The sequence below is a fragment of the Pseudorca crassidens genome, chromosome 5 (assembly GCF_039906515.1).
Source record: "Pseudorca crassidens isolate mPseCra1 chromosome 5, mPseCra1.hap1, whole genome shotgun sequence".
NCBI classification, from domain to species: Eukaryota; Metazoa; Chordata; class Mammalia; order Artiodactyla; family Delphinidae; genus Pseudorca; species Pseudorca crassidens.
Genome location: NC_090300.1, coordinates 103,920,596 through 103,944,036, shown reverse-complemented (window position 1 = coordinate 103,944,036; position 23,441 = coordinate 103,920,596). Strand labels below are relative to the sequence as shown.

The window sequence follows — 23,441 nt, the reverse complement described above, 5'->3', positions numbered from 1 at the left end:
TTTTAAATTTCAAAGCTTTTTGCAATGTTTTTATTTCCCTGAAAATGAAAATGCCCTTTTTTTCTGATTATATAAGTAATGTGTCAATAGCAAAATATGTGGATGGACAAAGAATAAGGAAGAAAGTAAAAATCGATGTTTCAACACATTAAAATTTTTTTGGTTACCATCTTTTTACGTGTGTGTGTGTGTGTGTGTGTGTGTGTGTGTGTATGTGTGTGATCACAGCATTTCTTAGATATTTATTGTGGGAATTCTTTTAAAACAGATCTTTTCTGTTTTTAAACTACTCCCAGCCCTCTTTGAAGATATCAGTATTAACAATTTGGTACTTTTACTTTCATACCTTTATCTATATTTCATATCATATATACATACACAAACATATACAGGTACCAAAGATACATATAGTCGCCCTTGGTACCTATGGGAGATTGGTTCTAGGATCCCCAAGGATACCAAAAACTGTGGTTGCTCATGTCCCTTATATAAAATGGTGTAGTATTTGCATAGAATCTATGCGCATCCTCCCACATACTTTAAATAATCTCTAGATTGCTCATAATACCTAAGAAAATACAAATACTACGTAAATAATGCCAGTGCATGGTAAATTCAAGTTTTGCTTTTGGAAACGTTCTGTAATTTTTTCCTGGCGTATTTTCCATTCACAGTTGGTCGAATTTGTGGGTGTGGAGTCCACGGATACAGAGGGCAAACTGTACAGGGTTGGGCGCTATGAGAATTGTCATCGTTATTTACTAGACGGGATCATTTTCTGTACACTCTTCTGCATCTTCCTCTTCTCAAATAACACTGCATGATGGAAATCCTTTCCAGTCAAATTGCATATATATAATTATTCTTTTTAATGATGCCTAATATGCCATACTGTGAATGTACCATAGTTTATTCAGTCATTCACCTGTTGCTAGATATTCTTTTTTTTCCCACAGTAAGTTTTCCAGTAGTATTGTGAAATTCTGCATTTTTAGCCTTACTCATGGAAAAACATTTTAAGTGGCCTTTGTACCTGTGGTTTTAGAAAAGGACTTCTAACAATTCTTGCTGCTTAACCATAATATCTTTGGTATTTTTATTGGACAACCTCAAGTTTATGCAAGTATTTGGGGGGGAAATTATCCAGCCTGTACTTTTTATGTGACTTTTTCACTTTTAAAAACTTAGTCTTTTATCTGGGTTGAGAAGGCACTTGATTCTACATTCCCTTTTTTGTTAATATTTCCACTTTCTCCCCCAAAAGTGTTTTGACGTTGACCAAAAAATGAAATAGTTCCTGCAAAATCTGCTTTAAATACCGTGGGATCCTTGGTTTCCTCAACTGAAGCCTTGTCCATGTATCTTTATGTACTTACTGATGCATTTATTTTACCGTTAGATTCCCAAAGGAGGAATTTCTCAGCTGAAACGTATATGAAGGTTTTTTTAAAATTGAAGTATAAGTTGTAATACAGTGAAATGCTCAGATCTTAAGTATATTGTTCTGTAATTTTGACAAATGCATACACTCATGTAACTACATTCCCAATCAAGAAACAGAACATTTTCATCACCTCAAAAAGTTCCTTCATGCCCCTTTCCAATCAACACCCCACACCTGGAAACAGAGGAACTACTAATCTGATTTTGATCCCCAGAATTTTGCCTATTCTACAATTTCATATAAATGAGGAGAAAGGGACATACATTTTTGTGCCTAGGTTTTTTCATTCAGCATAATGTTTTGGGGAGGCACCCATGTTGTTGTAGCACTTGTTTACTCCTTTTGCTTGCTTTGTAATATTCTATTATATGAATATACCACAGTTTGCTTATCCAGTCTCTTGTTGATTAATATCTGGGCTGTTTCTAGTTCAGGGCAATTATGAATAAAGCTGGTGTGAACATATTTTTGAGATATAATTCACATATAATATTATATCAGTTTCAGTTATTCAGCATAATGATTTGATATTTGTATATACAGTTAGCTCCTTGAACAACTGGGGTTTGAACTGCACAGGTTCGCTTATATGCAGATTTTTTTCAAATAATGCTACAGTAGTACTACATGATTCGAAGTTGATTGAATCCACGAATGTGGAACCACAGATACAGAGGGTCGGCAACGAAGTTATTCACAGATTTTTGACTGTGCAGGGTTCGGAGCCCCACCTCCACATTGTGCCAGGGTCAACTGTATTATGAAATGATCACTATAATAAGTCTAGTTAACATTTTTTTTTTTTTTTACAACACATAGGGTTTTTTTCATGGGATGAGAACTTTTAAGATCTGTTCTTAGCAACTTTCAAATACACAATACAGTATTACTAACTGTAGTCACCATGCTATACATTACATCTCATGAATTATTTGATGACTGGAAGTTTGTGTTTTTTGGACCCTTTCACCCATCTCAAGCTCCCTCCACCCCAGCCGCCTCTGACAACAGCCAGTTTCTTCTCTGCATCTATCGGTTTGTTGTGTTTTGTTTTCTTCAGATTCCACATGTAAGTGAGATCATATGATATTTGTCTTTCTCTGACTTATTTCACTTAGCATAATGCATTCCATTTTGTCATTTCCTATCTTGCAATGCCCCCCCCCCCGATTTTGTATTAGGGCTGTAGAGACCTCATAAAATGACTTGAAGAGTATTTACTCCTCCTCTATTTTTTTATCTTTTGGATTTGTGTAGAATTGATATTATTTCTTACTTAAACATTAAAATAGAATCTACCAATGAAGCCATCTGGGTCAGGATTTTGTGTGTATGTTGGGGGCATGAATTATAAATTCAGTTTCTTTAAATGATGTAAGGCTATTAAAGTTCTGTATTTCTTCTTGCGTCACTTTCGGTAATTTGTGACTGAATTTGTTAATTTGTTAATTTATCTAAGTTGTGAAATTTATTGGCATAAAATTGTTTGTAACATCCTCTCATTATCATTTTAATGTCTGTAAGACCTGTATGATATACATATCTTCTTTCATTTCTAATATTGGCAATTTATGTTTCCTCCTGTTTTTCTTGCTCCATCTTTTAAAGAGTTTATGGTTTTATTAATTTTCCAAGAACCAGCTTTAGGTTTTGGTATTTTCCTCTGTGGGTGTGTCTTTTTTAAACTTCATTAATTTCTGCTCTCTTTTTATTAAGAACTTCCGTTTTTATTATGAACTTTCTGTATTTAAATTGAATCTTTTTCAGATGTAAGTGGAAATTGTTGATTTTACACCTTTCTTTTCTAATAAAGCATTTTACACCTTTGTTTTATAGTAAAAGCATTTAAAGTAATACATATTTTCTGAGTATTTAGCTATATCTCACAAATTTTGATATATTTCTTTTCTTTATTATTTGGCTCAAAGTATTTTCCAGGCTTAACCTTGTAAATTCTTCTTTGATGCTTGGATTATTTAGTAGTGTATTATTATTTAATTTCCCAAATATTTGGGAATTTTCTAGGTATATTTTTGTGATTGATTTCTGATTTAATTCCATGTGATCAAAGAACCTATTCTGCATGATTTTTATTCTTAGAAATATATGGCCTAACATATACGATTGAGTGTGGTGAATGTTCCATCTGCAATTACGTAGAATGTATATCTTGCTGTTCTTGCCTGAAGAGTTCTATAAATGTCAGTTGATAGTGTTATTCACTTCTTCCACATCCTTTCTTTATTGAGGTATAGTTGATGTGTTAATACAATATCATATAAGTTTCAGGTGTACAGCATAGTGATTCACAATATATTAAAGTTATGTTCCATTTATAGTTAATATAAAATATTGGTTGTATTCCCTGTGTTGTACAATATATTCTTGTAGCTCATTTATTTTATACATAGTAGTTTGAACCTCTTAATCTCCTACCCCTACCTTGCTCCTCCACCCTTCCCTCTCCTGAGTGGTGACCACTAGTTTGTGCCCTACATCTGCGAGTCTGTTCCTTTTATGTTATATTCACTAGCTTGTCGTATTTTTTAGATTCCACATATAAGTGATATCATACAGTATTTGCCTTTCTCTGTCTGACTTATTTCACTCAGCGTAATACCCTTCAAGTCCATCCATGTTGCAAATGGTGATATTTAATTCTTTTTCATGGCTGAGTAGTATGCCATTGTATATACGTACCACATCTTCTTTATCCATTCATCTGCTGATGGACACATAGGTTGCTTTCATATCTTGACAACTATGAACACTAGGGTGCATATATCATTTCGAATTAGTGTTTGGGGTTTTTTTTTTGATAAATACCCAAGAGTGGAATTGCTGACTCATATGACAGTTCTATTTTTAGTTTTCTGAAAAACCTCCATACTGTTTTCCATAGTGGCTGCACCAATTTACATTCCAACCGGCAGTGTACAAGGGTTTCCTTTCCTCTACATCCACACCAACATTTGTTATTTGTGTTCTTTTTGATGATAGCCATTCTGACAGGTGTGAGGTGATATCTCATTGCAGTTTTAATTTGCATTTCTCAGATAATTAATGATGTTGAGCATCTTTTCATGTACCTGTTGGTGAGCTGTATATCTTCTTTGGAAAAATGTCTGTTCAATCTTCTGACCATTTTTTAATTGGGTTGTTTGTTATTTTGATGTTGAGTTGTATGAGCTGTTCATATAGTTTGGATATTAACCCCTATTGGTCATATCATTTGCAAATAAGTTCTGCCATTCAGTAGGTTGTCTTTTCATTTTTGTCACTGGTTTCCTTTGTTGTGCAAAAGCTCTTAACTTTAATTAGGTCCCACTTGTTTAGTTTTGCTTTTATTTCCTTTGATTTAGGAGACAGATCCAAAAAAATATTGCTACAATTTATGTCAAAGAGTGTTCTGCCTGTTTTCTCTTCTAAGAGTTTTATGATTTCAGGTAGGCTTTAATCAATTTTGAGTTTATTTTTAGATATAGTGTTAGAGAATGTTCTAATTTCATTCTTTTACATGTAGCTGTCCAGTTTTCCCAGAACCACTTATTGAACAGACTGTCTTTTCTCCGTTGTATATTCTTGCCTCCTGTGTTTTAGATTAAATGACCATAAGTGCATGTGTTTATTTCTGGGCACTCTGTCCTAATGTGGTGTATCACAAGGATCAGTGGATCCTTCCATTGATCGATGTGTCTGTTTTTTGGCCAGTACTATACTGTTCTGATTATTGTAGCTTTGCAGTATAGTCTGAAATCAGGGATCATGACTCCTCCAGTTCTGTTCTTCTTTCCCAAGATTGTCTTGACTATTCAGGGTCTTCTGTGTTTCCATACAAATTTTTAAATTATTTGTTCTAGTTCTGTGAAAAATGCCATTGGTATTTTGACAGGGATTGCACTGAATCTGTATTTTGTCTTGGGTATTATGGTCATTTTAACAATATTAATTCTTGCAATCCATGAATACAGTGTATCTTTTCACCTGTTTATGTTATCTTCAGTTTCTTTCATCAGTGTGTTATAGTTTTCTGAGTATAGGTCTTTTACCTCCTTAGGTAGGTTTATTCATAGATATTTTATTCTTTTTGATGCAATTGTTTCCTTGTTTTCTCTTTCTGATAGTTCGTTGTTAGTGTATAGAAATGCAACAGATTTCTTTATATTAATTTTGTATCCTGAAAATTTACTGAATTCACTGATGAGCTCTAGTAGTTTTGGGGGTGCATCTTTGGGATTTTCTATGTATAGGATCATGCCATCTGCAAACAGATCCTTGTGATAGTTTTACTTCTTCCTTTCCAATTTGGATTCCTTTTATTTCTTTTTCTTGTCTGACTACTGTTGCTAGGACTTCCAAAACTGTTTTGTATGAAATTGGTGAGAGTGGGCATCCTTGTCTTGTCTTGTCTTGATCTTAGAGGAAATGCTGTCAGCTTTTCACCATTGAATATGATGTTAGATGTGGACTTGTCATATGTGGCCTTTATTATGTTGAGGTATGTTCCCTCTGTACCCACCCTCTAGAGAGTTTTATAATCATTAATGAATACTGAATTTATTTCAAAGCTTTTTCTGTATCTATTGAGATGATCATATGGTTTTTATTCTTGAACTTGTTAATGTGGTGTATCACAATGATTGATTTGTTGGTATTGAAAAATCCTTTCATCCCTGGGTTGAATCCCACTTGATCATGATTCTTTTGATGTATTGTTGCATTAGTTTGCTAATATTTTGTTGAGGACTTTTGCATGTATGTTCATCAGTGATATTGGCCTGTAATTTTGTGTGTGTGTGTGTGCACGCGTGTGTGTGATATCTTTGTCTGGTTTTGGTATTAGGGTGGTGCTAACCTCATAGAATGAGTTCAGAAGCGTTCCTTCCTCTGCACATTTTGGAATAGTTTGAGAAAGATTGGTGTTAATTCATCTCTAAATATTTGATAAAGTTCACTTGTGAAGCCACCTGGTCCTAGATTTATATTTGTTGGGATTTTTTTTTTTTTTTTACTACTGACTCAATTTTATTACTGGTAATTGGTCTGTTTATATTTTCTATTTCTTCTTGGCTCAGTCTTGGGAGACTGTACATTTCTAGAAATTTGTCCAGTTTTTCCAGGTTATCCATTTTATTGGCATATAGTTGCTCATGGTAGTCTCTTATGATCCTTTGTATTTCTATGGTGTTGGTTTTAACTTCTCCTTTTTCATTTCTTATTTTATTGATTTGGGCCCTCTTCATTTTTTTCTTAATGCGTCTGGCTAAAGTGGGCGGAGTCAGGGTCCAGGAGATCCTGGGGCTGTTGCCTGCCCACTGGTGGCTGAAGCCACATCCTGGAGCTAGTGCTGGCCTACTGGCAGGAAGAGCCAAGTCCTGGGTTCTGGTTGCAGGGCCCAGGGGTCCCATAGCAGGTGTTGAATCGCTGGTGGGTGGGGCCGGTTCCTGACACAGTTGGGTATGGGGCCCAGGGTGTCTTGAAGCTTGTGTTCACCCACTAGTGGGCAGGGCCAGGGCCCAGCCAGTCCCAGAGCAGGGTCTGGGCAGGGCAAGGCTGAGATAAGCTAGAGAAGGATTCCAAAATGAGCTTACTGGCACCAGTGTCCACGTGGTACAACAAGTTCCCCAAAGTGGCTGCCTCCGGTGTCTTTGTCCCCAGGGTGAGCTTTACCTCTCCAAGATCAGCAAGTAGGTCTGACCCAGGTTCCTGTCAAATTACTGCTTCTGCCCAGAGTCCTGAAGCCCATGAGAGTTTGTGTGCACCCTTTAAGAGTGAAGTCTCTATTTCTCCCAGTTCTCTGGGTCTTCCAAAAGTGAGCCCTGCTGGCCTCCTAAGACAAATGCTCTGGGGATTCATCTTCCCAGTGCAGGACCCCTGGGCTCAGGTGCCTAGCATGGGGCTCAGATCTGTCCCTCCTTTGGGAGAACCTCTGCAGTTATAATTATTCACTCATTTGTGGCTCGCCTACCCAGGGGTATGGGATTCGATTATATCTCTACTCCACCCCTCCTACCCATCGTATTGTGATTCCTTCTTTATGTATTTAGTTGTAGAATATCCTTTCTGATATATTCTGGTCTTTTTCATTGATGGCTATTCTGCAAACAGTTGTGATTTTGGTGTGCCCATGAGAGGAAGTGAACTCCATTTTGCACCTGAGAGAGTAGAGAATAAACTGCCTGGGGACAGTCCGGGAAATGAAGGCTCTGTGCTGCGGTTTAAGATAATCATCTGGGACAAGCAGCAGCACAGCCAGGCATCAGATGTCAGGGGGTGTGGACAGGGAGCCTTTTCCTCCCACAGATGCCACCCAAAGTTGCTTCCTCATTCAGTCCTGTGGAAAACAATCACACATCTCCCACAATCTTACTGATTTTTTTTTTTGTCTACTTGTCTATCAATTTCTAAAAGAGGGGTGTTGAAGTGTCCACTATGATTGTGAATTTATTTGATTTCCCTTTAATACTCTCAAATTTTGCTTTATGTATTTGGAAGCTTGTCTCTTAGATACACACTTAAAATTGTTTTGTTTTCTTGATTGCTTCACCTTTTTATAATTTTTAAATGCCTTTCTTTTTCTTTGCTAATACCTTTGTATATTGAATACTACTTTGTCTAATATTGGTGTAGCCATGCCAGCTCTCTTACACCTAAGCATACGCATAATATGTTTTGCAAGGCTTTTACTTTCAACTTGTTTGTGTCCTTATGTTCAAAGTGTGCTTCTTGTAAACTTCATATCTTACTTCATATCTTACTTTTCTATCTACTCTGAAATTCTCTGCTCCAGGGTAAATTCCAGCTGGACTAAATATTTAAATATAAAAATTACACTATTACAGCAGTGGAAGAAACTATGGGAGAATTTTTAAATTAGAAATTTACATATCCTTTGACCCAGCAACTCCACTTCTCAGATTTATCCTATAGATGTTCTGGCCCCTGTACAAATTTTTGTATGTACAAGTTTATTCATTATAACATTGCTTATAGTTGTAAATATTGGCAACAATACAAATATATCTCAGTTGGGTACTAGATACATAAATTATGGTACGTAGTACTGAAAGACAGGACATTCACAACCGTTAAAATAATGATGAAACTGCTCTCTGTATGTACTGATATGGGATAATCTCCAAGCTATGAAATTAAGTGAAAAGCAAAAGGTGTAAAATAATGAGAATAGTCTGCTGTAAGAATAATATATAATAATTGTTTTCAAATATGTAAAATATTCATAAAAAGATGCCAGGATGCCAAGAAACAGATGATGATATGGGTTGCCTCTTGTAGAGAGGACAGGTGTATGGACTAGGACAAAGATGGGAGGGAGGAGATTCTTTTGCTGCATACAATTTTGTCTCTTCTGAATTTTGAACTATTTAAATGTATTATGTATTCAAAAGTAAAAAAAAAATGCTCCCAAAATTGTAACAAGGTAAAAACATCTTGTTAAAGTATCTAGGTTACTTATAATGCTGCAACTAAAATATAAAACCAGGATCCATTTTATACTCCTACTTCTGTTTGAAGTTGACCTCTTTTTTTGTTGACAGTAAAAATGAAACCCAAAATGTGTGACCCTTTTCTAGGTGCTGTTCAGTAACTGTTTAATGAGCCCCCCACTCCCACCTCATCCATCTTTAGTTTACAGTTCCAACCAGAGGGCAGATAATCTTAAGAAGAGGTATTTTTAAAATTCTCCTGTCACTCAAATACATGCTTCACAGTATATGTCTTTAAATGTTTATGTATGTGTGATATGGGAAGAAGTGATTGGAAAACAATTTCATTGGATTACAGTTTTAAGGATTTGGGAGAAGATAACCCAAAAAGCTGGAAATGTGATGATAGCCTTATTTTCTCTTTTAGATATTAAGCACCGCCGAATACCAATTTTATTCTTTGCAAACAAAATGGATCTTAGAGATGCAGTGACATCTGTAAAAGTGTCTCAATTGCTGTGTTTAGAGAACATCAAAGATAAACCATGGCATATTTGGTAAAGTTTTATATTTACTTTTCATTTTATCATTCTGAAAAAAATCTCCAAACTTTAAGGGTTTTTTCCAAGCTCACTTTATAAGTGGTAGGATGTAAGGTAAAGATTTTGTTTTATAGAATCGTGGCTTGCAGGTATTCATTAATATATTACTGTTAAAACCTTTTCAAATCTTTTCAGGGATAGACAAATAAAAACAACTCTTTAAAAGAACAACTTAAACAACCTACTTACTCACCCAAGTTCAGCCACACTGATATCCTTCTGCACATTGAATCAGCCAACCACAGTCCCACCTGAAGGTGCTTGTACTTGTTACTCCCATTGTCGGAATCATTCTTTAAAATATTTTTCCTGCTTGTTATTGCACTTCCTTCAGGAAAGAGACCTCTCTTAATAACTCTGAAACATCACTATACCTTACCCCCATCTCTTGTTTTTTCCTTACTTTGCTTTACTTTTGTATTTCCTTATGACCCCTTCTTCTCTTATTTTTTGTTTTATAGTCTGTCTTCCTACACTAGTGCATTAGTACCATGAGAGCTGGGATTTCATTGATTTTGTTTACTCTGTAACCCCCAGAATAGTAATGGTACCTGCTACTTAGTAGATACACAATAAGTATTTGTTGATATGAATAAATAGAAATGCAAAAATTAATATTATTTGGACATACTAATAAGGTTGAACTCTTAAATAATTAGTGTCTGAAATTATTATACGTTGTTTATTTGGAAAGCAGTTTCTTACTAATATATTTAACTCCAGTGTGCCTTTCTACCAAAATATTCCAACAAGGATAACCAGAAGTTATATATTAGTATTTTAAAGCCTACCAATACCTTATGTTAAATTAACCTTCCTTCTAACCACCTGCTTACCTCTTCATGCTGGAAGATATCCTTCTCTTGCCATTTTTCCCCTTTTTATAAGAAGATATCTATAGAGCAAGGCTGAACACAAAACAAGGAAGTGGTAGAGCTCAGAGAAGAACTTTAAGAGCTAACCTTGGTGCTGAAAAGAGAAGAGCTTGAGAAAGCCATTGAAACTTTTCTGTACCCAAGGCTTCATATCTCAAGTAAAACCCTCCTTACTTTGGAAATCAGAGGAAAAGTCAGTGTTTACTAAATGATTCTTGAGTTGGAATTTGAGGTTTTGTGGTATTTGGTTGGTGAAGAAAGGAGGGACTTGGGGTAGAGAAATATCTTGAGATAGAACCTTTGTATTTTTGTATATCATACTTAAATTGATAACATCTGAAGTAGAATAATTTTTAATTTTTGCATTAAGTGTTGTGATTGCTTTGATAGAAAGTACAACATTCAAAACATAGGTCTAATTAGTAAAAGATGCAGTCCTCTTAATTTCGAAGTAGAAATTAATTTTACAAATGGAAAAATCTCTTTCTACTTAAAATAATTAGTAATTGAATTTTAACAGATTTATTGTGACACCTGAATATTTTTTAGTGAGAGAAAAAAGTAATACCTGATGCTAAAAGGATATGGACTTATAACATATTGCCAGTTTCTATATTACACAACTTATAGAAGAATACCAAGTTTTTCTTTTGAATTTATCTAAAATTTTGACTTCTCCTTAATTCAAACTGGACATCTCACTAAGTTCCAATTAGTGTTTCACTTGTTAAGTTTGTTTTTATCTTTTGCAATGTTTTTAAAGCATGTATGAAATTAAAAATACATTTATCCATTAATTTTAGAGAAAGAAAGTAGCACTCAGTGATGCAGCGATAAAATATTGCATCTCTCTTGTCTTAGGTACAAGTAAATTTGGTCAGTAAAAAAGAGCTCATAGAGAAATATAGTCTGGAAAATTAAAGGAAAAATTTTTTGGTTTATTTTTGACCAGTGTACTAAACATATAGTCAACTCTGATTTTCAGGTCTGATTGTGTTATTGTTCTTACAGTGTGTTCTTTGACTAAGTCCCTGGTGTGATATATGTACGTATTTGCTTTTTTACTATCTTGTGAGGGAGACAGATAATAAAACAGGTAAATAGATGTATAAAATGTCAGTTGGGAGGATGAAAAAAAACGAAGTAGAATAGTAAGAGAAAGAATAATGAATGTGGTCCCTCTCTGAGATCTAACTGAAGTCAGGGAGCAGTTCACACAAAGGTTTAGAGGAATAACTTTCCAGATAGAGAGGCCAGCAAGTGAAAAGGCTCTTGGATGAGAATGTGCCCAGTGTTTTCTAGGAACAGCAAGAAGTCCATGCTGGCTGGAACAGAGATCTAGGGGGAAATTGTAGATGAGGCCACTGAGAAATAACCAGGGGCCATGTCACATAGGGCCTTGTAGGAAATGATAAAGACTTTGGCTTTTATTCCAAGTACAAGTCTTACGATTTATTTGAAAGGAAAGGTAGAATTTAAACATTTGGGAATTATTAGGAAAAGATGCAGGGTTTTTAGTAGGGTAGTGACACCTCCACCAACGGGGAAGGATTTCTTCATGGTACTGTACTCTTGTTTGGGACTAGAAGTTTTTGATAAAATCAATACATTGATCTTACTTGATATAAGTATTTCAGTTACTGATGTTTTGCCATTAATATAGGTAATCCATAGTTTGCTTTGAATAATTGTGTATCTTATGCTGTTTGTTTCTGTCTTCCTATTTTAAAATAATTTTATGATAAGTCATATTCTTAGTCTAACAAGTAATTCCTTGGAAGTAATTTCTGTTTTGATTAGAATCCAATTAACAGCTTTAAGGTAATTGAGTACATTTTAAAATCATGCTTCAGCACACTAAAAGGAACCCTAATCATTCAGAAAATCTAATTACGTATACTAATTGTTATTATACGATTATATTTTGAAAGGAAATAACTATATCAGTAACATGTTATGAGAAGCTATTAGTCTGTGTCTTTGTTTTTTTTTTTTTTTTTTTTTGCTGTACGCGGGCCTCTCACTGCTGTGGCCTTTCCCGTTGCGGAGCACAAACTCCAGACGCGCAGGCCCAGCGGCCATGGCTCACGGGCCCAGCCGCTCTGCGGCACGTGGGATCCTCCCGGACCGGGGCACGAAGCCGTGTCCCCTGCATTGGCAGGCGGACTCCCAACCACTGCGCCACCAGGGAAGCCCTAGTCTGTGTCTTTGAAAAGGATTGTTTGATACCCTAAAAATCTTCTGCATTTTATTATTTTAGTTTATATAAGTTTTTATTATTTATAAAATAATGTCACAGTAAGGATTTAGGTTTACTCTCAAGAATGGAAAGACAATGAAAAGACCCTGTGTTCAGTGTTTTATATCCATATCTCAAATATTTAATTCTTACAATAATCACCTGAGGCCAATGGTGATATTCCCCCAGTTTACAGAGGCAGAAACTGAAGGCAGAAGAGTTAAACAACCTATCCAGGTTTTTGAAGCCAATAATTAAAAAACTATGGTTGATATCTCCTGGAATTTTTTTATTCTACTAGTTTACCAAAGTTACAATTACAGGTTTATGCCTTTTAGATATCAAACTTCATGTCAAATAAAGTCACTCCATCCTATGGCTAAATTACAACCGAAGTATAGCATTTCTAATAAGTAAATGCTGTTGAATCATTGGGGCTGGTAGGGTGGTGTATTCTATAACGCTTTTCTGCTACTGGGACAATAACTCAAAGTGTATGTTTCATTAATGCCAGTCTGAGTAATATTCCTAGAATAGTAACTTTTTAGTGATACACTTTTCCAAATGTCCATATAAATTATGAATAATTTTCTCATGTCTTGCTCCTGAACACTTAGACTTTTATATCCTATATATATTCAGTTTCAGTGCTTAGCCAGTTTTGCTCAGATATGTTAGTAGAATATATTAATTTGCTATATGGCAAAATTGTAAGTATTTATTCTTGTAGTTTTATGATGTAATGAAATGGATTTTTTTTACGGATTTTATTGCAGTGCTAGTGATGCCATAAAAGGAGAAGGATTGCAAGAAGGTGTAGACTGGCTTCAAGGTACATCACAAAATACTGTGCATCTTCAGCCTTTATTTCCCTTCCATTCACGTTTTCTTTCCTTCTTTACATTTTATTTTTGTTATATCACTGCCTTTCTTCCTCTTGTTTCCATTTATTTCTGCAATCAGAAAAAACAATACAGTAAGTATCCAATACTTTGCTCCATTTACTTCAATTACATTTTTGTAAAGGATTTATTTAAATAAAGTGCTTACATCAACATGCATGACATCTCTAGAAAATAATTTTAATTTATGGCAACAAATTTCTGTCAGATCTAGTAATAGAAGCACATTTGAAGTTTGGGACAAATTTTAGACCTTACTGTCAATAACTAAAAATAAATCTTCATGGCATGTATCATTCAAGAATCATGCTATACACCATATGTAGCTCCATTTATTCATGGCGTGTTTTTACAACTTTTAATACTCATATTTAGTATTATATATGCTGGTATTCTATTAATGTTTTGTAATCACAGTTCTATTTGTTATTCATCACAATAGCTATCATAAATTAAGACATATCATTTTTCCTAAGGTTACATTGTCTACTAGACACAGGAATGGATTGAAGCACAGTGACCCACAGAGAGCAACAAAATGTGAATGTGAATGAAACCAAGTTCTATAGGTCCTTCTTATTACAGGACCCTTGAAGATCAGGCCAAAAAATTTCCATTTTTGAGCAAGACAATTGAGGATGATTTCTATTAGAATCTCCCTGCCCTGAACAAGGGTGAAATAACAAGAGATTATAAATTCTAGCCGTAGTCCTGTGGCTATAAATTTAATTTCTTCTACACAGCCCTCTCAATTCGTTATTTGTGGTTTTTTTTCTCTTCTGTATGTCATAGTGGATCTAAGAGTAGCCTGCTTGTCCATACATAAAGAGACATAGTATTTCTTTGGTTCAAAGTACTAAATGTACTTCTGATAAATAGTTCTATGTGTTATTAGTAAAATGTGGTGTTTTAGGTAACTGCACAGACCATTGTATTTTTTTCTCTTTCGTGTTGTCATCATGACATTTACCATTAAACTGCAAAGAACCTTCTAGTTATATTTTACAATTAAGTGAAACTTAACTGAGAACCTCTAGTAGTTCTCAGAAGAGCTAGTGGGATTTTTCTGTGAACACACCAACTTCATTTCCTAGACTGTGCAAAGAAGTGGTCAAAGTGACCACTCTGGGACTGATTCCCACATAAAACAGATAGGTTACAGAGGAACATTATAGAGAAGACACTAGAAGCATATTTTCAGCCTTTACTTCTTATTTTACAAGTGCTTATTATTGTTCACAGTGGAGATATAGCATGGATGGAAACACCACAATTGCTCATAATATAGTAATTCAAAGCACAGTAACTTACTGAAAATAGGTTGATGGTCATCTGAATTTTAAATTGTAGATCTCTTTTTTGGGGGGGGGGGGTATTTTGTCTGTAACAATGAGGCCACTAGGTGTCAGTAACGATCCAACATCACAGTGCCACTTGCCAACTCTGGTCTTACCTAATTTTTGTGTCTTTGACTTTTCTGATCCATTATCTTTGCATCTTACCTCCCAAGTCTTTGTAAGAAGGATACTTCATAGGAAAAATTTTTGTGCCCTTGTGTTACCATATTATTTTATGTAACCTTTACAACAATTTTCTGCAAAGTAAGTAGTAGTATCCCCATTTTATGTGGGCAGCGTGGAATAGTAGTAAAAAGCACTTGGGCTTTCAAGTCTAGCAGATTTATTCCACTACTTATTAATTATTAACTAATGTCTCTAATTATCTTATAAAAATAATTTTCTTCATCTGTAAAATTAAAAAATAAAACTTCAAAAATTGCCATACAGATTAAATGAAATACTGCATGTGTTAAAGTGCCTACCATAAGAAAGCACTCAAAAAATGTTAAATTTACCCTTTTACCTAACTTCTCCATTTAGTAGAGGAGGAAACTTAGTATGTAGATTTAAAAGTATATCAGTTTGGTTTTGAGTAGAAGATCCTTTATTCATAATGTCTATGTAACAGTAAACAGTTTACATTTTTGATGCTCCTAACTGTCTCTCTGGATTTGAAAAGAGGGGAAAACCTATACTGCAAAATAGGTAGCAATAAATATAGGAGACTAGTCTGTGCCTATAGCTGTTAACTTATGAGCCAAAAGTTTTTCTGTAAATCTGTGAAGGATGTTCTGAACTTATATCTCTTCATTTTCCTTGCAAAATTCTGAAATTTCCTAGCATGATAAACCAGAAGGCCTGTGGTTCATTTTGGACGAATTTAATCTTATTATTTTAAGTTTATGGTTGAAAAATTGTGGGTAAAACATTAAATGACACATTTAGTGCCATGATTCCATTCTCTTTTGGAAGGATTCTCAATAATTACCTATGCACTACAGCCAAAGACAAGAACCCATGAGTAGACTATGAAATATTTTTTAAAACCACCAGAGAATATACAGAAACCATTGCAGAGGTAAAGAGAGATATTTATAAAATGAAATCCTCTCATGTGACTAATGAAACTTATTCATTGTATCACTTTATCTGTATGTGAAAAGTTAATAATGCTTCCAGGTTTTAATATAAGAATTTTATAAACTATGCATATGAGTATTCCAATGAAAGACCGAGGACTGAACACACACTTAGTTTCATCCCCTCTTCAGATCTCACTGACAGTAAAGAGACTTTTGTTTAAAGCCATTTAACCCAAAAAAATGGGAGCGACAAAAATGGCAACCAGATTTTGGAAGCCAAATATCTGATGAATGTTGAATAACTTAACAGACCTGAGAAAGCGGAATTCTAAGCTAGCACTGGAGAAAGCTGGAAAGCATCCTAATTTACATTGCAGATCCCCTCAAAGGCTCAGAAATTGATGGAAATTGGAAATAAGGATGAAGTGAGACAGAAAGGAGAAGACAGTTATACATCCTTGCCCCAAAAGAAGATTGAAGTTTCATTCTTCGCAGAGAGTCAAATAGTATCCCTGGACTGGAGAACACCAAGCACAACTGTATGTTGGCATGCTGACCTGAAAATGAGGAGTAACTGAAAGTTTCATACTGAAGGTTATAACCGTCTTCTGCCTTCTCCTATTTCTCATAGAAGACACTGGCAATAGGTAGGAGACAGCAAGTCAACTTTGAGGAGTCAGACCAGACTAAGAGAAAAGACCTAAAGTTATTAACATCAGAAATTCTCAAGGAAACGGCTTAGCTAGATACACTAGACTGAAGATCACTTTTGACAAGCCTCACACATGTAACAAAATTCCAATCAGCTTTACAGTGTTCACTGATACATATGAGAAGATAGCAAAAGATCACCAAGTATTTGAAGATCAAAACATTAGAATTATGGAACATAAACAAAAAAAGCAGATTAGAAGAAGACTATTTAGGGAAAACATTTCAAAAAACTATTAGAGTAGCTTCAAAGAGATAAGAGAGAATGTATTACTTTCATAAATATGACAAGAATACTACTTGAAAAATAACAAAAAAATGAGTTCTTGGAAAATAATAATAGAATAGTAGAAATGGAAAACTCAATAAAAAGAAGATAAAAAAGAGACAATCTCTCAGAAGGTGCAAAAAAGACAAAGAATGGAAAGAAAAGATAAAGTAAGGAGTCATTTTAGGAGGCTCAATAACCTAATAAGAAGTTCTAAAAGAGAGAACAGAGAAAAAAGAGGGGAGAAAGTCATCAAATAAATCATCAAACAGTATTTTCCAGAACTAAATGATGAGTTTTTAGTTGCAAGGCCCCTTGAGAGCCCAATGCAGTGGATGAAAATATTCCCACACCAAGGTGCATCATTATTAAAATCGACACTGTAAGACAGAGGAAGATTCTACAAGTTTCCTGAGAAGAAAATAAGAGGTTTCATCTAGAGGATAAGGAAACAAAGTAGCAACAGACTTCTCACCAGCAACACTTGGAAGCAATGCCTGGAAGAATCTAAGGAGAAAATAATATTCTCTGGCAGTATCAGTGTATTATAACTGTATAATTAAGACATCTTCAACCATGTAAAGTCTGAAGAGTTCACTTTCTATACCATTTACTAAGGTAGCCACTGAGGTGTACTGATCAAAAACAAAAGAATAAACCAACAAGAAAAAAAAATAAGGGAAATAGGAAAATCTGCATAAGAGAGTTGGGAAGGAATCCCTAGGATGATAGTGGAGATCCTAGAGTGATAATGAAAGATCTCATATGAAAATAACTGGGCAAACATGGAGAACAACTGGTTCAGACTAAATAGTTTTACACAAGACTAAGGGAGAGTTCTTTAAGAAAGTGAAATTGATTGACTGTGTATTATGCTTCATAATAGTAAAGGTTGAAACAGTGTGAGAGTAGTGGGATTGAATTAATGTTAAGTACATTTTAAAAAAAAGCTAAAGCAGGGTTGGGGATGAAGAACAATTAGTAACTGCAGGGAAAACAAAATGTAGTAGAAGAAAGGAAAAGTAACTGGGGTATATCACTCATTTCAGCTGTGAATAGCATTCATATAGTCATCCTATTGATGACTACATCACTGTGTTAGGAAAATGGGAGTATTGGTCACATGATGAGCGTGGCAGAAGAACAGTGTACAAGTGTGTGAGAACCGAAGCCCCTTATTACGTTGAAGGAACTGATATTTCAAGAAGTAATAATAAAAGCATATTATTTAGAGATACACAGGTAATCACCTAAAAGGGAGTTGAAAGTAGTTGCCTGTGAAAGGAGAAGGAGGGGATGAGGCAAGGAACTGCTTTTTTTAATACAAGCCTTGTAGAACTAGTTGATTTTAATTAGGTGCATGTACAATGACAGAAATACAAACTATAGTGTGAATTGTGCTTTTAAAAAGAAAAAAGCGTACACATAGGTTTCTACCATGTTCTTATGGATATGTCTTGGATTACTTTAGAGAATGGGTTTTGCCCTGTAGAGACTGATAATTTTTTATTTGGTTTTTATTATCAGATCAGATCCAGGCTGTGAAGACATGAAAAGATAGTATTCGGAAACCTCAACAATTTTCAATTCAAGGCATATATATTAAGGCAAACTGAATACTTTAAATTTTTTGAAAGTTTTTACATCTAAGGATACTTGATAATCTTCTGCTTGCATTTATGGACTCTGAATGAGGTTTTTAAGAACATAAGACTTCAGGTATGCTAATCTGGCCATTAATTATATAAAAACTAAATGTTTCCTGAAGGGCTCCCTCCCCAGAATTATCAACTTCTTGAAAGGTCTACATTTGATTGTAATTAGAATGTGTAAAGTCAGAGTTATCTCAGTATCTCATCTTGATTTATGATATCTTTAATGCATTTTATTTTTTTAATTGTCTTCTAAAAACTTAGCTTATGATATGACTTTGTAGTATGATTATGCTTGTGAAAAAGAACTTTTAAATATTTATAAGGGACCATGGGTAATTAATATATATTAAAGTTTTGCTATATGTCACCATCAATAAAACATAAAATGTAATATACAAACTAGTGTGCTTTATATGCTGAAAAGAATAATGCTGTGTTAATATGGTGTTTGGTGTTTTACTGTCAAACATTTGTAAATTACCTGAGACCAAGTTAAGCTGAATTTATTTATTCAGTGAATAAAACACTGAATAAATAAATGAAACATCTCTGTACCTATACTAGTTTGGCATTGTCCTAGGCAATGGTGATACAAGGTAAACAAAACATATTCCTTATCCTCAGAGAACTTAAAATTTAATGAGGGAGAATTTGAGAATCTTTTCATACAGAGTATCTAATTTTATTTCATTGGCTGACTGAAAATATTGCATTTTAATATTAAGAGGTATAAAAATGAATTAATGTGATTCTTCATAATTATTACAACTGACTTATTCTTTCTTCCTTTAAAATATCTCCAGTTTACTGCAGTACTTTGTTAAAATAGACTGTGACTCACCAACTGTGTTTTTCCTGGGCATAAACTGCTACAAAAATGTTTTTTAGAATTTTAAACATATCTCTGCCATCTACTGTATGCAAATTGTGTTACTACTCACAACTTAGAGACTGCTTATAATTGTAAACTCTAAATAGAAGCTTTCATTTTTAATTAATCACTGGGAAACAGTGGATAGAGCAATGGTGTAAATCCTGAAAAACATTACATATAAAGAAAAACTGTAATATATAATGTGTAACATCATAAATATCCTTAGGTGTGAAAATGATAAAAACAGAAGACAAAAGGTAAGTGAGTAATAAAGATGTATTATGATAACTACAGTAGTGGTATGTTTCACAGCGATTTGAATAAAATATTTTTAAAACTTCAGTAAAAGTTCTATAATTCAGTTTCTCTTAGTCCAGAAATCCCAGTGCTTTCGAATTTGGCACATTGAAAGTCATCCAGAATATTCCAGTGATCCAGCATTTTAGCTAGCTTGCCAGCCTCTCATAAATTGTTTTGAAGAAGATACAAAGTAAGTCTCATTAATCTAGAGGTGCCTCAAATATAAAAAAGACATGAAGATGAAAACACTGTAATTCAACAAAAAAACCCTAATATGCTATAACTATTTTAGGAGGATGGAGAAAGGGGTGTTTTAAGAGAATTCAAATCCTCATCTACCGTAAGGTAACAATAACAATAATAAAAGCTATCACTATATTTTGAGCAAGATATTATTACATGTATGGGATTTTGCATCATATAATCCTCATAATAGCCTTATGTAGTAATTCTAGTGTTTGTTTTATAGACAAGGAAACTGAGGCCTAAAAAAGGTTGTTTATGGTCACAGAGCTAGTAAATGGTGGTGCTGGGATTCAGAACCAAACAGTCTGTTTAAAATGGATGATTCAAGAACTAAGAGTATTACTGATTTTAGAAATATAGAGATATCTGCCATAAGAATAGCTAAAAGGATGGGAAAAATCTCTCACTGGGGTGGGAGACCAGGATTGGGGTGCTGGAGGTCAGGGACAAGGGACTACTGTTTTTTTCTTTTTGCTTGTTTTAAGTCTATTAACACTTCAAACTTTAAACTCTGGACAAGAATGACTATGATAAAAATAATTCTTGAAATTATGTTGATTTGTTGATTCTAAATTAGTATTCCACAAACTACAGTAATTTACACCTATGCAAATATGTAGAAGAGAGTACTAAATGCTTCCTTTGTTTTCATGATCTCCAGATCTAGTTTATAGTCTATAAACATCCATTCATACTCTACATTTTCATGTAAAGATTATGTAGAAGCAAGTTGGGCTACAGTGGTCACAGCATGCCATGTGTGCATACACTGAGGTTATTGCATTTGTATTTAACATATTATGCAATTAAAATTTAGTGCATTAAAGCTCAAGCAAGTGTTTTTTTATGTTTAGACATCACTGTGTTAACAAAGTTTAATTCATTAAGCTCCACATTTCAATGTGACACCTCATAAAATGTTCAAAAGTTAGCCTATTGTATGTTTTGCATTTAAATATTTATAATGTGGCCCTATTCAGCCTGTGCCTTATAAATCACAGAAGAGCTGAGTTGTATGTATTTTTCATTTATAGGTCGTCTGCTAAAAATCATGAATTGCCTTCTGATTACTTATTTTTTTCCCACCATATTGTGATTTCCATAAATATATGTAGTTACTCTAGAGAAAACTTAAGGCAAATACATCCTGCATATAGCTCTGGTACATTAAAATACTGTAGCATTTTAACTGATTTGCTTTCTGATTTTTCCTTCTTGCTTCTTAGTTAAAAAATAAATAAAACCAATATTAAATGCTCACTTAAATGGATGTTAAAATAGGTTTGTTCATTTCTGTGACTGGAAGGAAATACTTTGAGAAATGGTTATTGTGTTTAATTAAATGTTTCAAGTAACTTATTTATTACATTTTTATTGTGAATCTTTCTCATTAAGGATGTTCCTTCTGGGGTTTACAAGGAACTGCCTCAGGACCATTACTGATTCTTCCCTCTGATCATTCGATTTTAATGCCACACTTGGCAGCTTCATGAACATATAGTATTAAGCTTTTCTCTGGTGATTTAGAATAAACCAAAAAGGACAAATTTAATTCTTCACCAAATTTCAAGTCACCAAGTAATGCTAGAAGTCATAGAGGAATAGGAGGTACTTTGAAAATAAAATTTGGTTAGAAATATAGTAGAAATAATAAACATTTTTGTGGGTTTTACTATGTGCCAGGTACTTTCTAAGCATTTTATTTATGTATATTACTTCATCTAATAACATAATATGTATAAAATGGATAACTAATAAGAACCTGCTGTATAAAAAAATAAATAAAATTCAAAAAAAATCATCATAACAATTCTATGAGGTAGGCGCTATTATCTCTATTATGTAGGTCACGGGTCAGCAAACTACTAATCTGTCTTTGTATGGCCCTTGAGCTAATAATGGTTTTACATTTTTAAAGCGTTATTTAAAAAAAAAAAAAAAGGCAACAGATACAGTATGTGGCCCACAGAGCATGAAATTATTTACTGTCTGGGGCTTTACATAAAATCTTTGCCGACCCCTATCGTAGATGATGAAAGTGAGGCAAAGGAGGTTAAGTAACTTGCCTACGGTCCCATTGCAAATAAACAGAAGACCTCAGATTTTGAGTCTAGACAATCTGGCTCCAGAATTTGTGTTCTTAACCTCTACAAGGTTTCTTGAAAAGCTAAAGAGCATTCTAAAATGGAATAGAACAATTTGAAATTACTTCTTTCTTAAATAATTATATTAAAGATGAAAAATTAGATGCGAATAGCTGAAAAGTAATGCTCATTGAAATCCTTTTTTTCCCCCCAGTTATATTGATGTCTTGGCCCTCTGATGTCTTTTTCCTTCCTTTTCTTTAAATGGGTGGCAACAGATGGGGCTGATTCTGAAACATCAGACGTGTTAATGTTTCAGAGTTTAATCACACACAGATTATCCCCAAGCGTCTGGCATGGTCTTCCAGATTTCTCAGTGACTTTTACCAATATTTTGAGTTAACTGATAACTAGTGTTGACAGTCTTGAAACGTGGTAAAATGTAGGCGCATTAATAATCCAATTTGTGGATATGCATTTTAAGTTGTGACCCCAAGTAACAACTATAGCTAAAAATATTTTCTTAATTGCAAATATTTTATGGCTTTGCCTCAATGTTCTAAATTTTTGCCATTTGACTATTGGAATAGCATATATCCATAAAGGCCTAGGCCCAGAAATCAGTGTGTGTGTGTGTGTATGTGTGTGTGTGTGTGTGTGTGTGTGTCTCACTGTCTTTTGGAAAACTTTATAAACTCTTCCAATTATTTAATGAAATGTTATAATGTTACAGTAAAATATTACTGAGATAGGTTTACATTTCCTTTAATTGAGAGTAATCATTAATGTTGGAGTTAAAGCCAATTTCACATTAAGCTCTATTTTCTTAGGCTCAGTGTGTGCATGTGTGTGTATATCAGAATGTACCATCCTAAGGTCATAGGAAGCTCTCACTTCACTCATTTTAGTGATCACTAACTATTTCCCCAGGGCTTTCTTGGGAAGGTTTATAGATAAATCTTACAGATACATTATTCTTTCTGTGTTGTAGGGTTTTTTATTTTGTTTGTTTTTGTGATGCTCTTAAATGATAACGTCAGTTCTTGCCATTTCTGGAAACTTTATTATCTACTTGATAGAGTTTTTACTGCATTTTTTAGATGCTGGATTATTAGTGTATTAAGTACTGTCCACTAATTCCATGAGCTTAATTTATAGATTCACAAAATATCACTTATTCCTTTTTACATTGTAAAACCCCCATACTGTGACTAATTTTATTTCATTTATACATAGCAGGACAAAATTTCTTAAGAAAAAATAAAATGATTTCCAAGACCCTGTATCAACATGGTATCTTGTTAATGTTAAAATCTGTTTTTCTAATTTGAAATATGTCTAACACAGAACTATTTTTTAAATATTAATGCT

General features: G+C 34.1%; 1 protein-coding gene across 3 annotated transcripts in view; it reads left to right on the top strand.

Annotated features, from left to right (window-relative positions):
* Window positions 1–21,175, top strand: part of ARL6 (ADP ribosylation factor like GTPase 6) — a 50,510-nt gene extending 29,335 nt beyond the window's left edge. For all 3 annotated transcript variants that reach the window (XM_067739164.1, XM_067739163.1, XM_067739162.1), the window contains 3 exons: window positions 9,320–9,449; window positions 13,385–13,440; window positions 18,439–21,175. In XM_067739164.1, coding sequence (XP_067595265.1) covers window positions 9,320–9,449; window positions 13,385–13,440; window positions 18,439–18,464 — 212 coding nt within the window. In that variant the 3' untranslated portion in view covers window positions 18,465–21,175. The remainder of the gene's footprint in view (window positions 1–9,319; window positions 9,450–13,384; window positions 13,441–18,438) is intronic.
* Window positions 21,176–23,441: the final 2,266 nt, after the last annotated feature.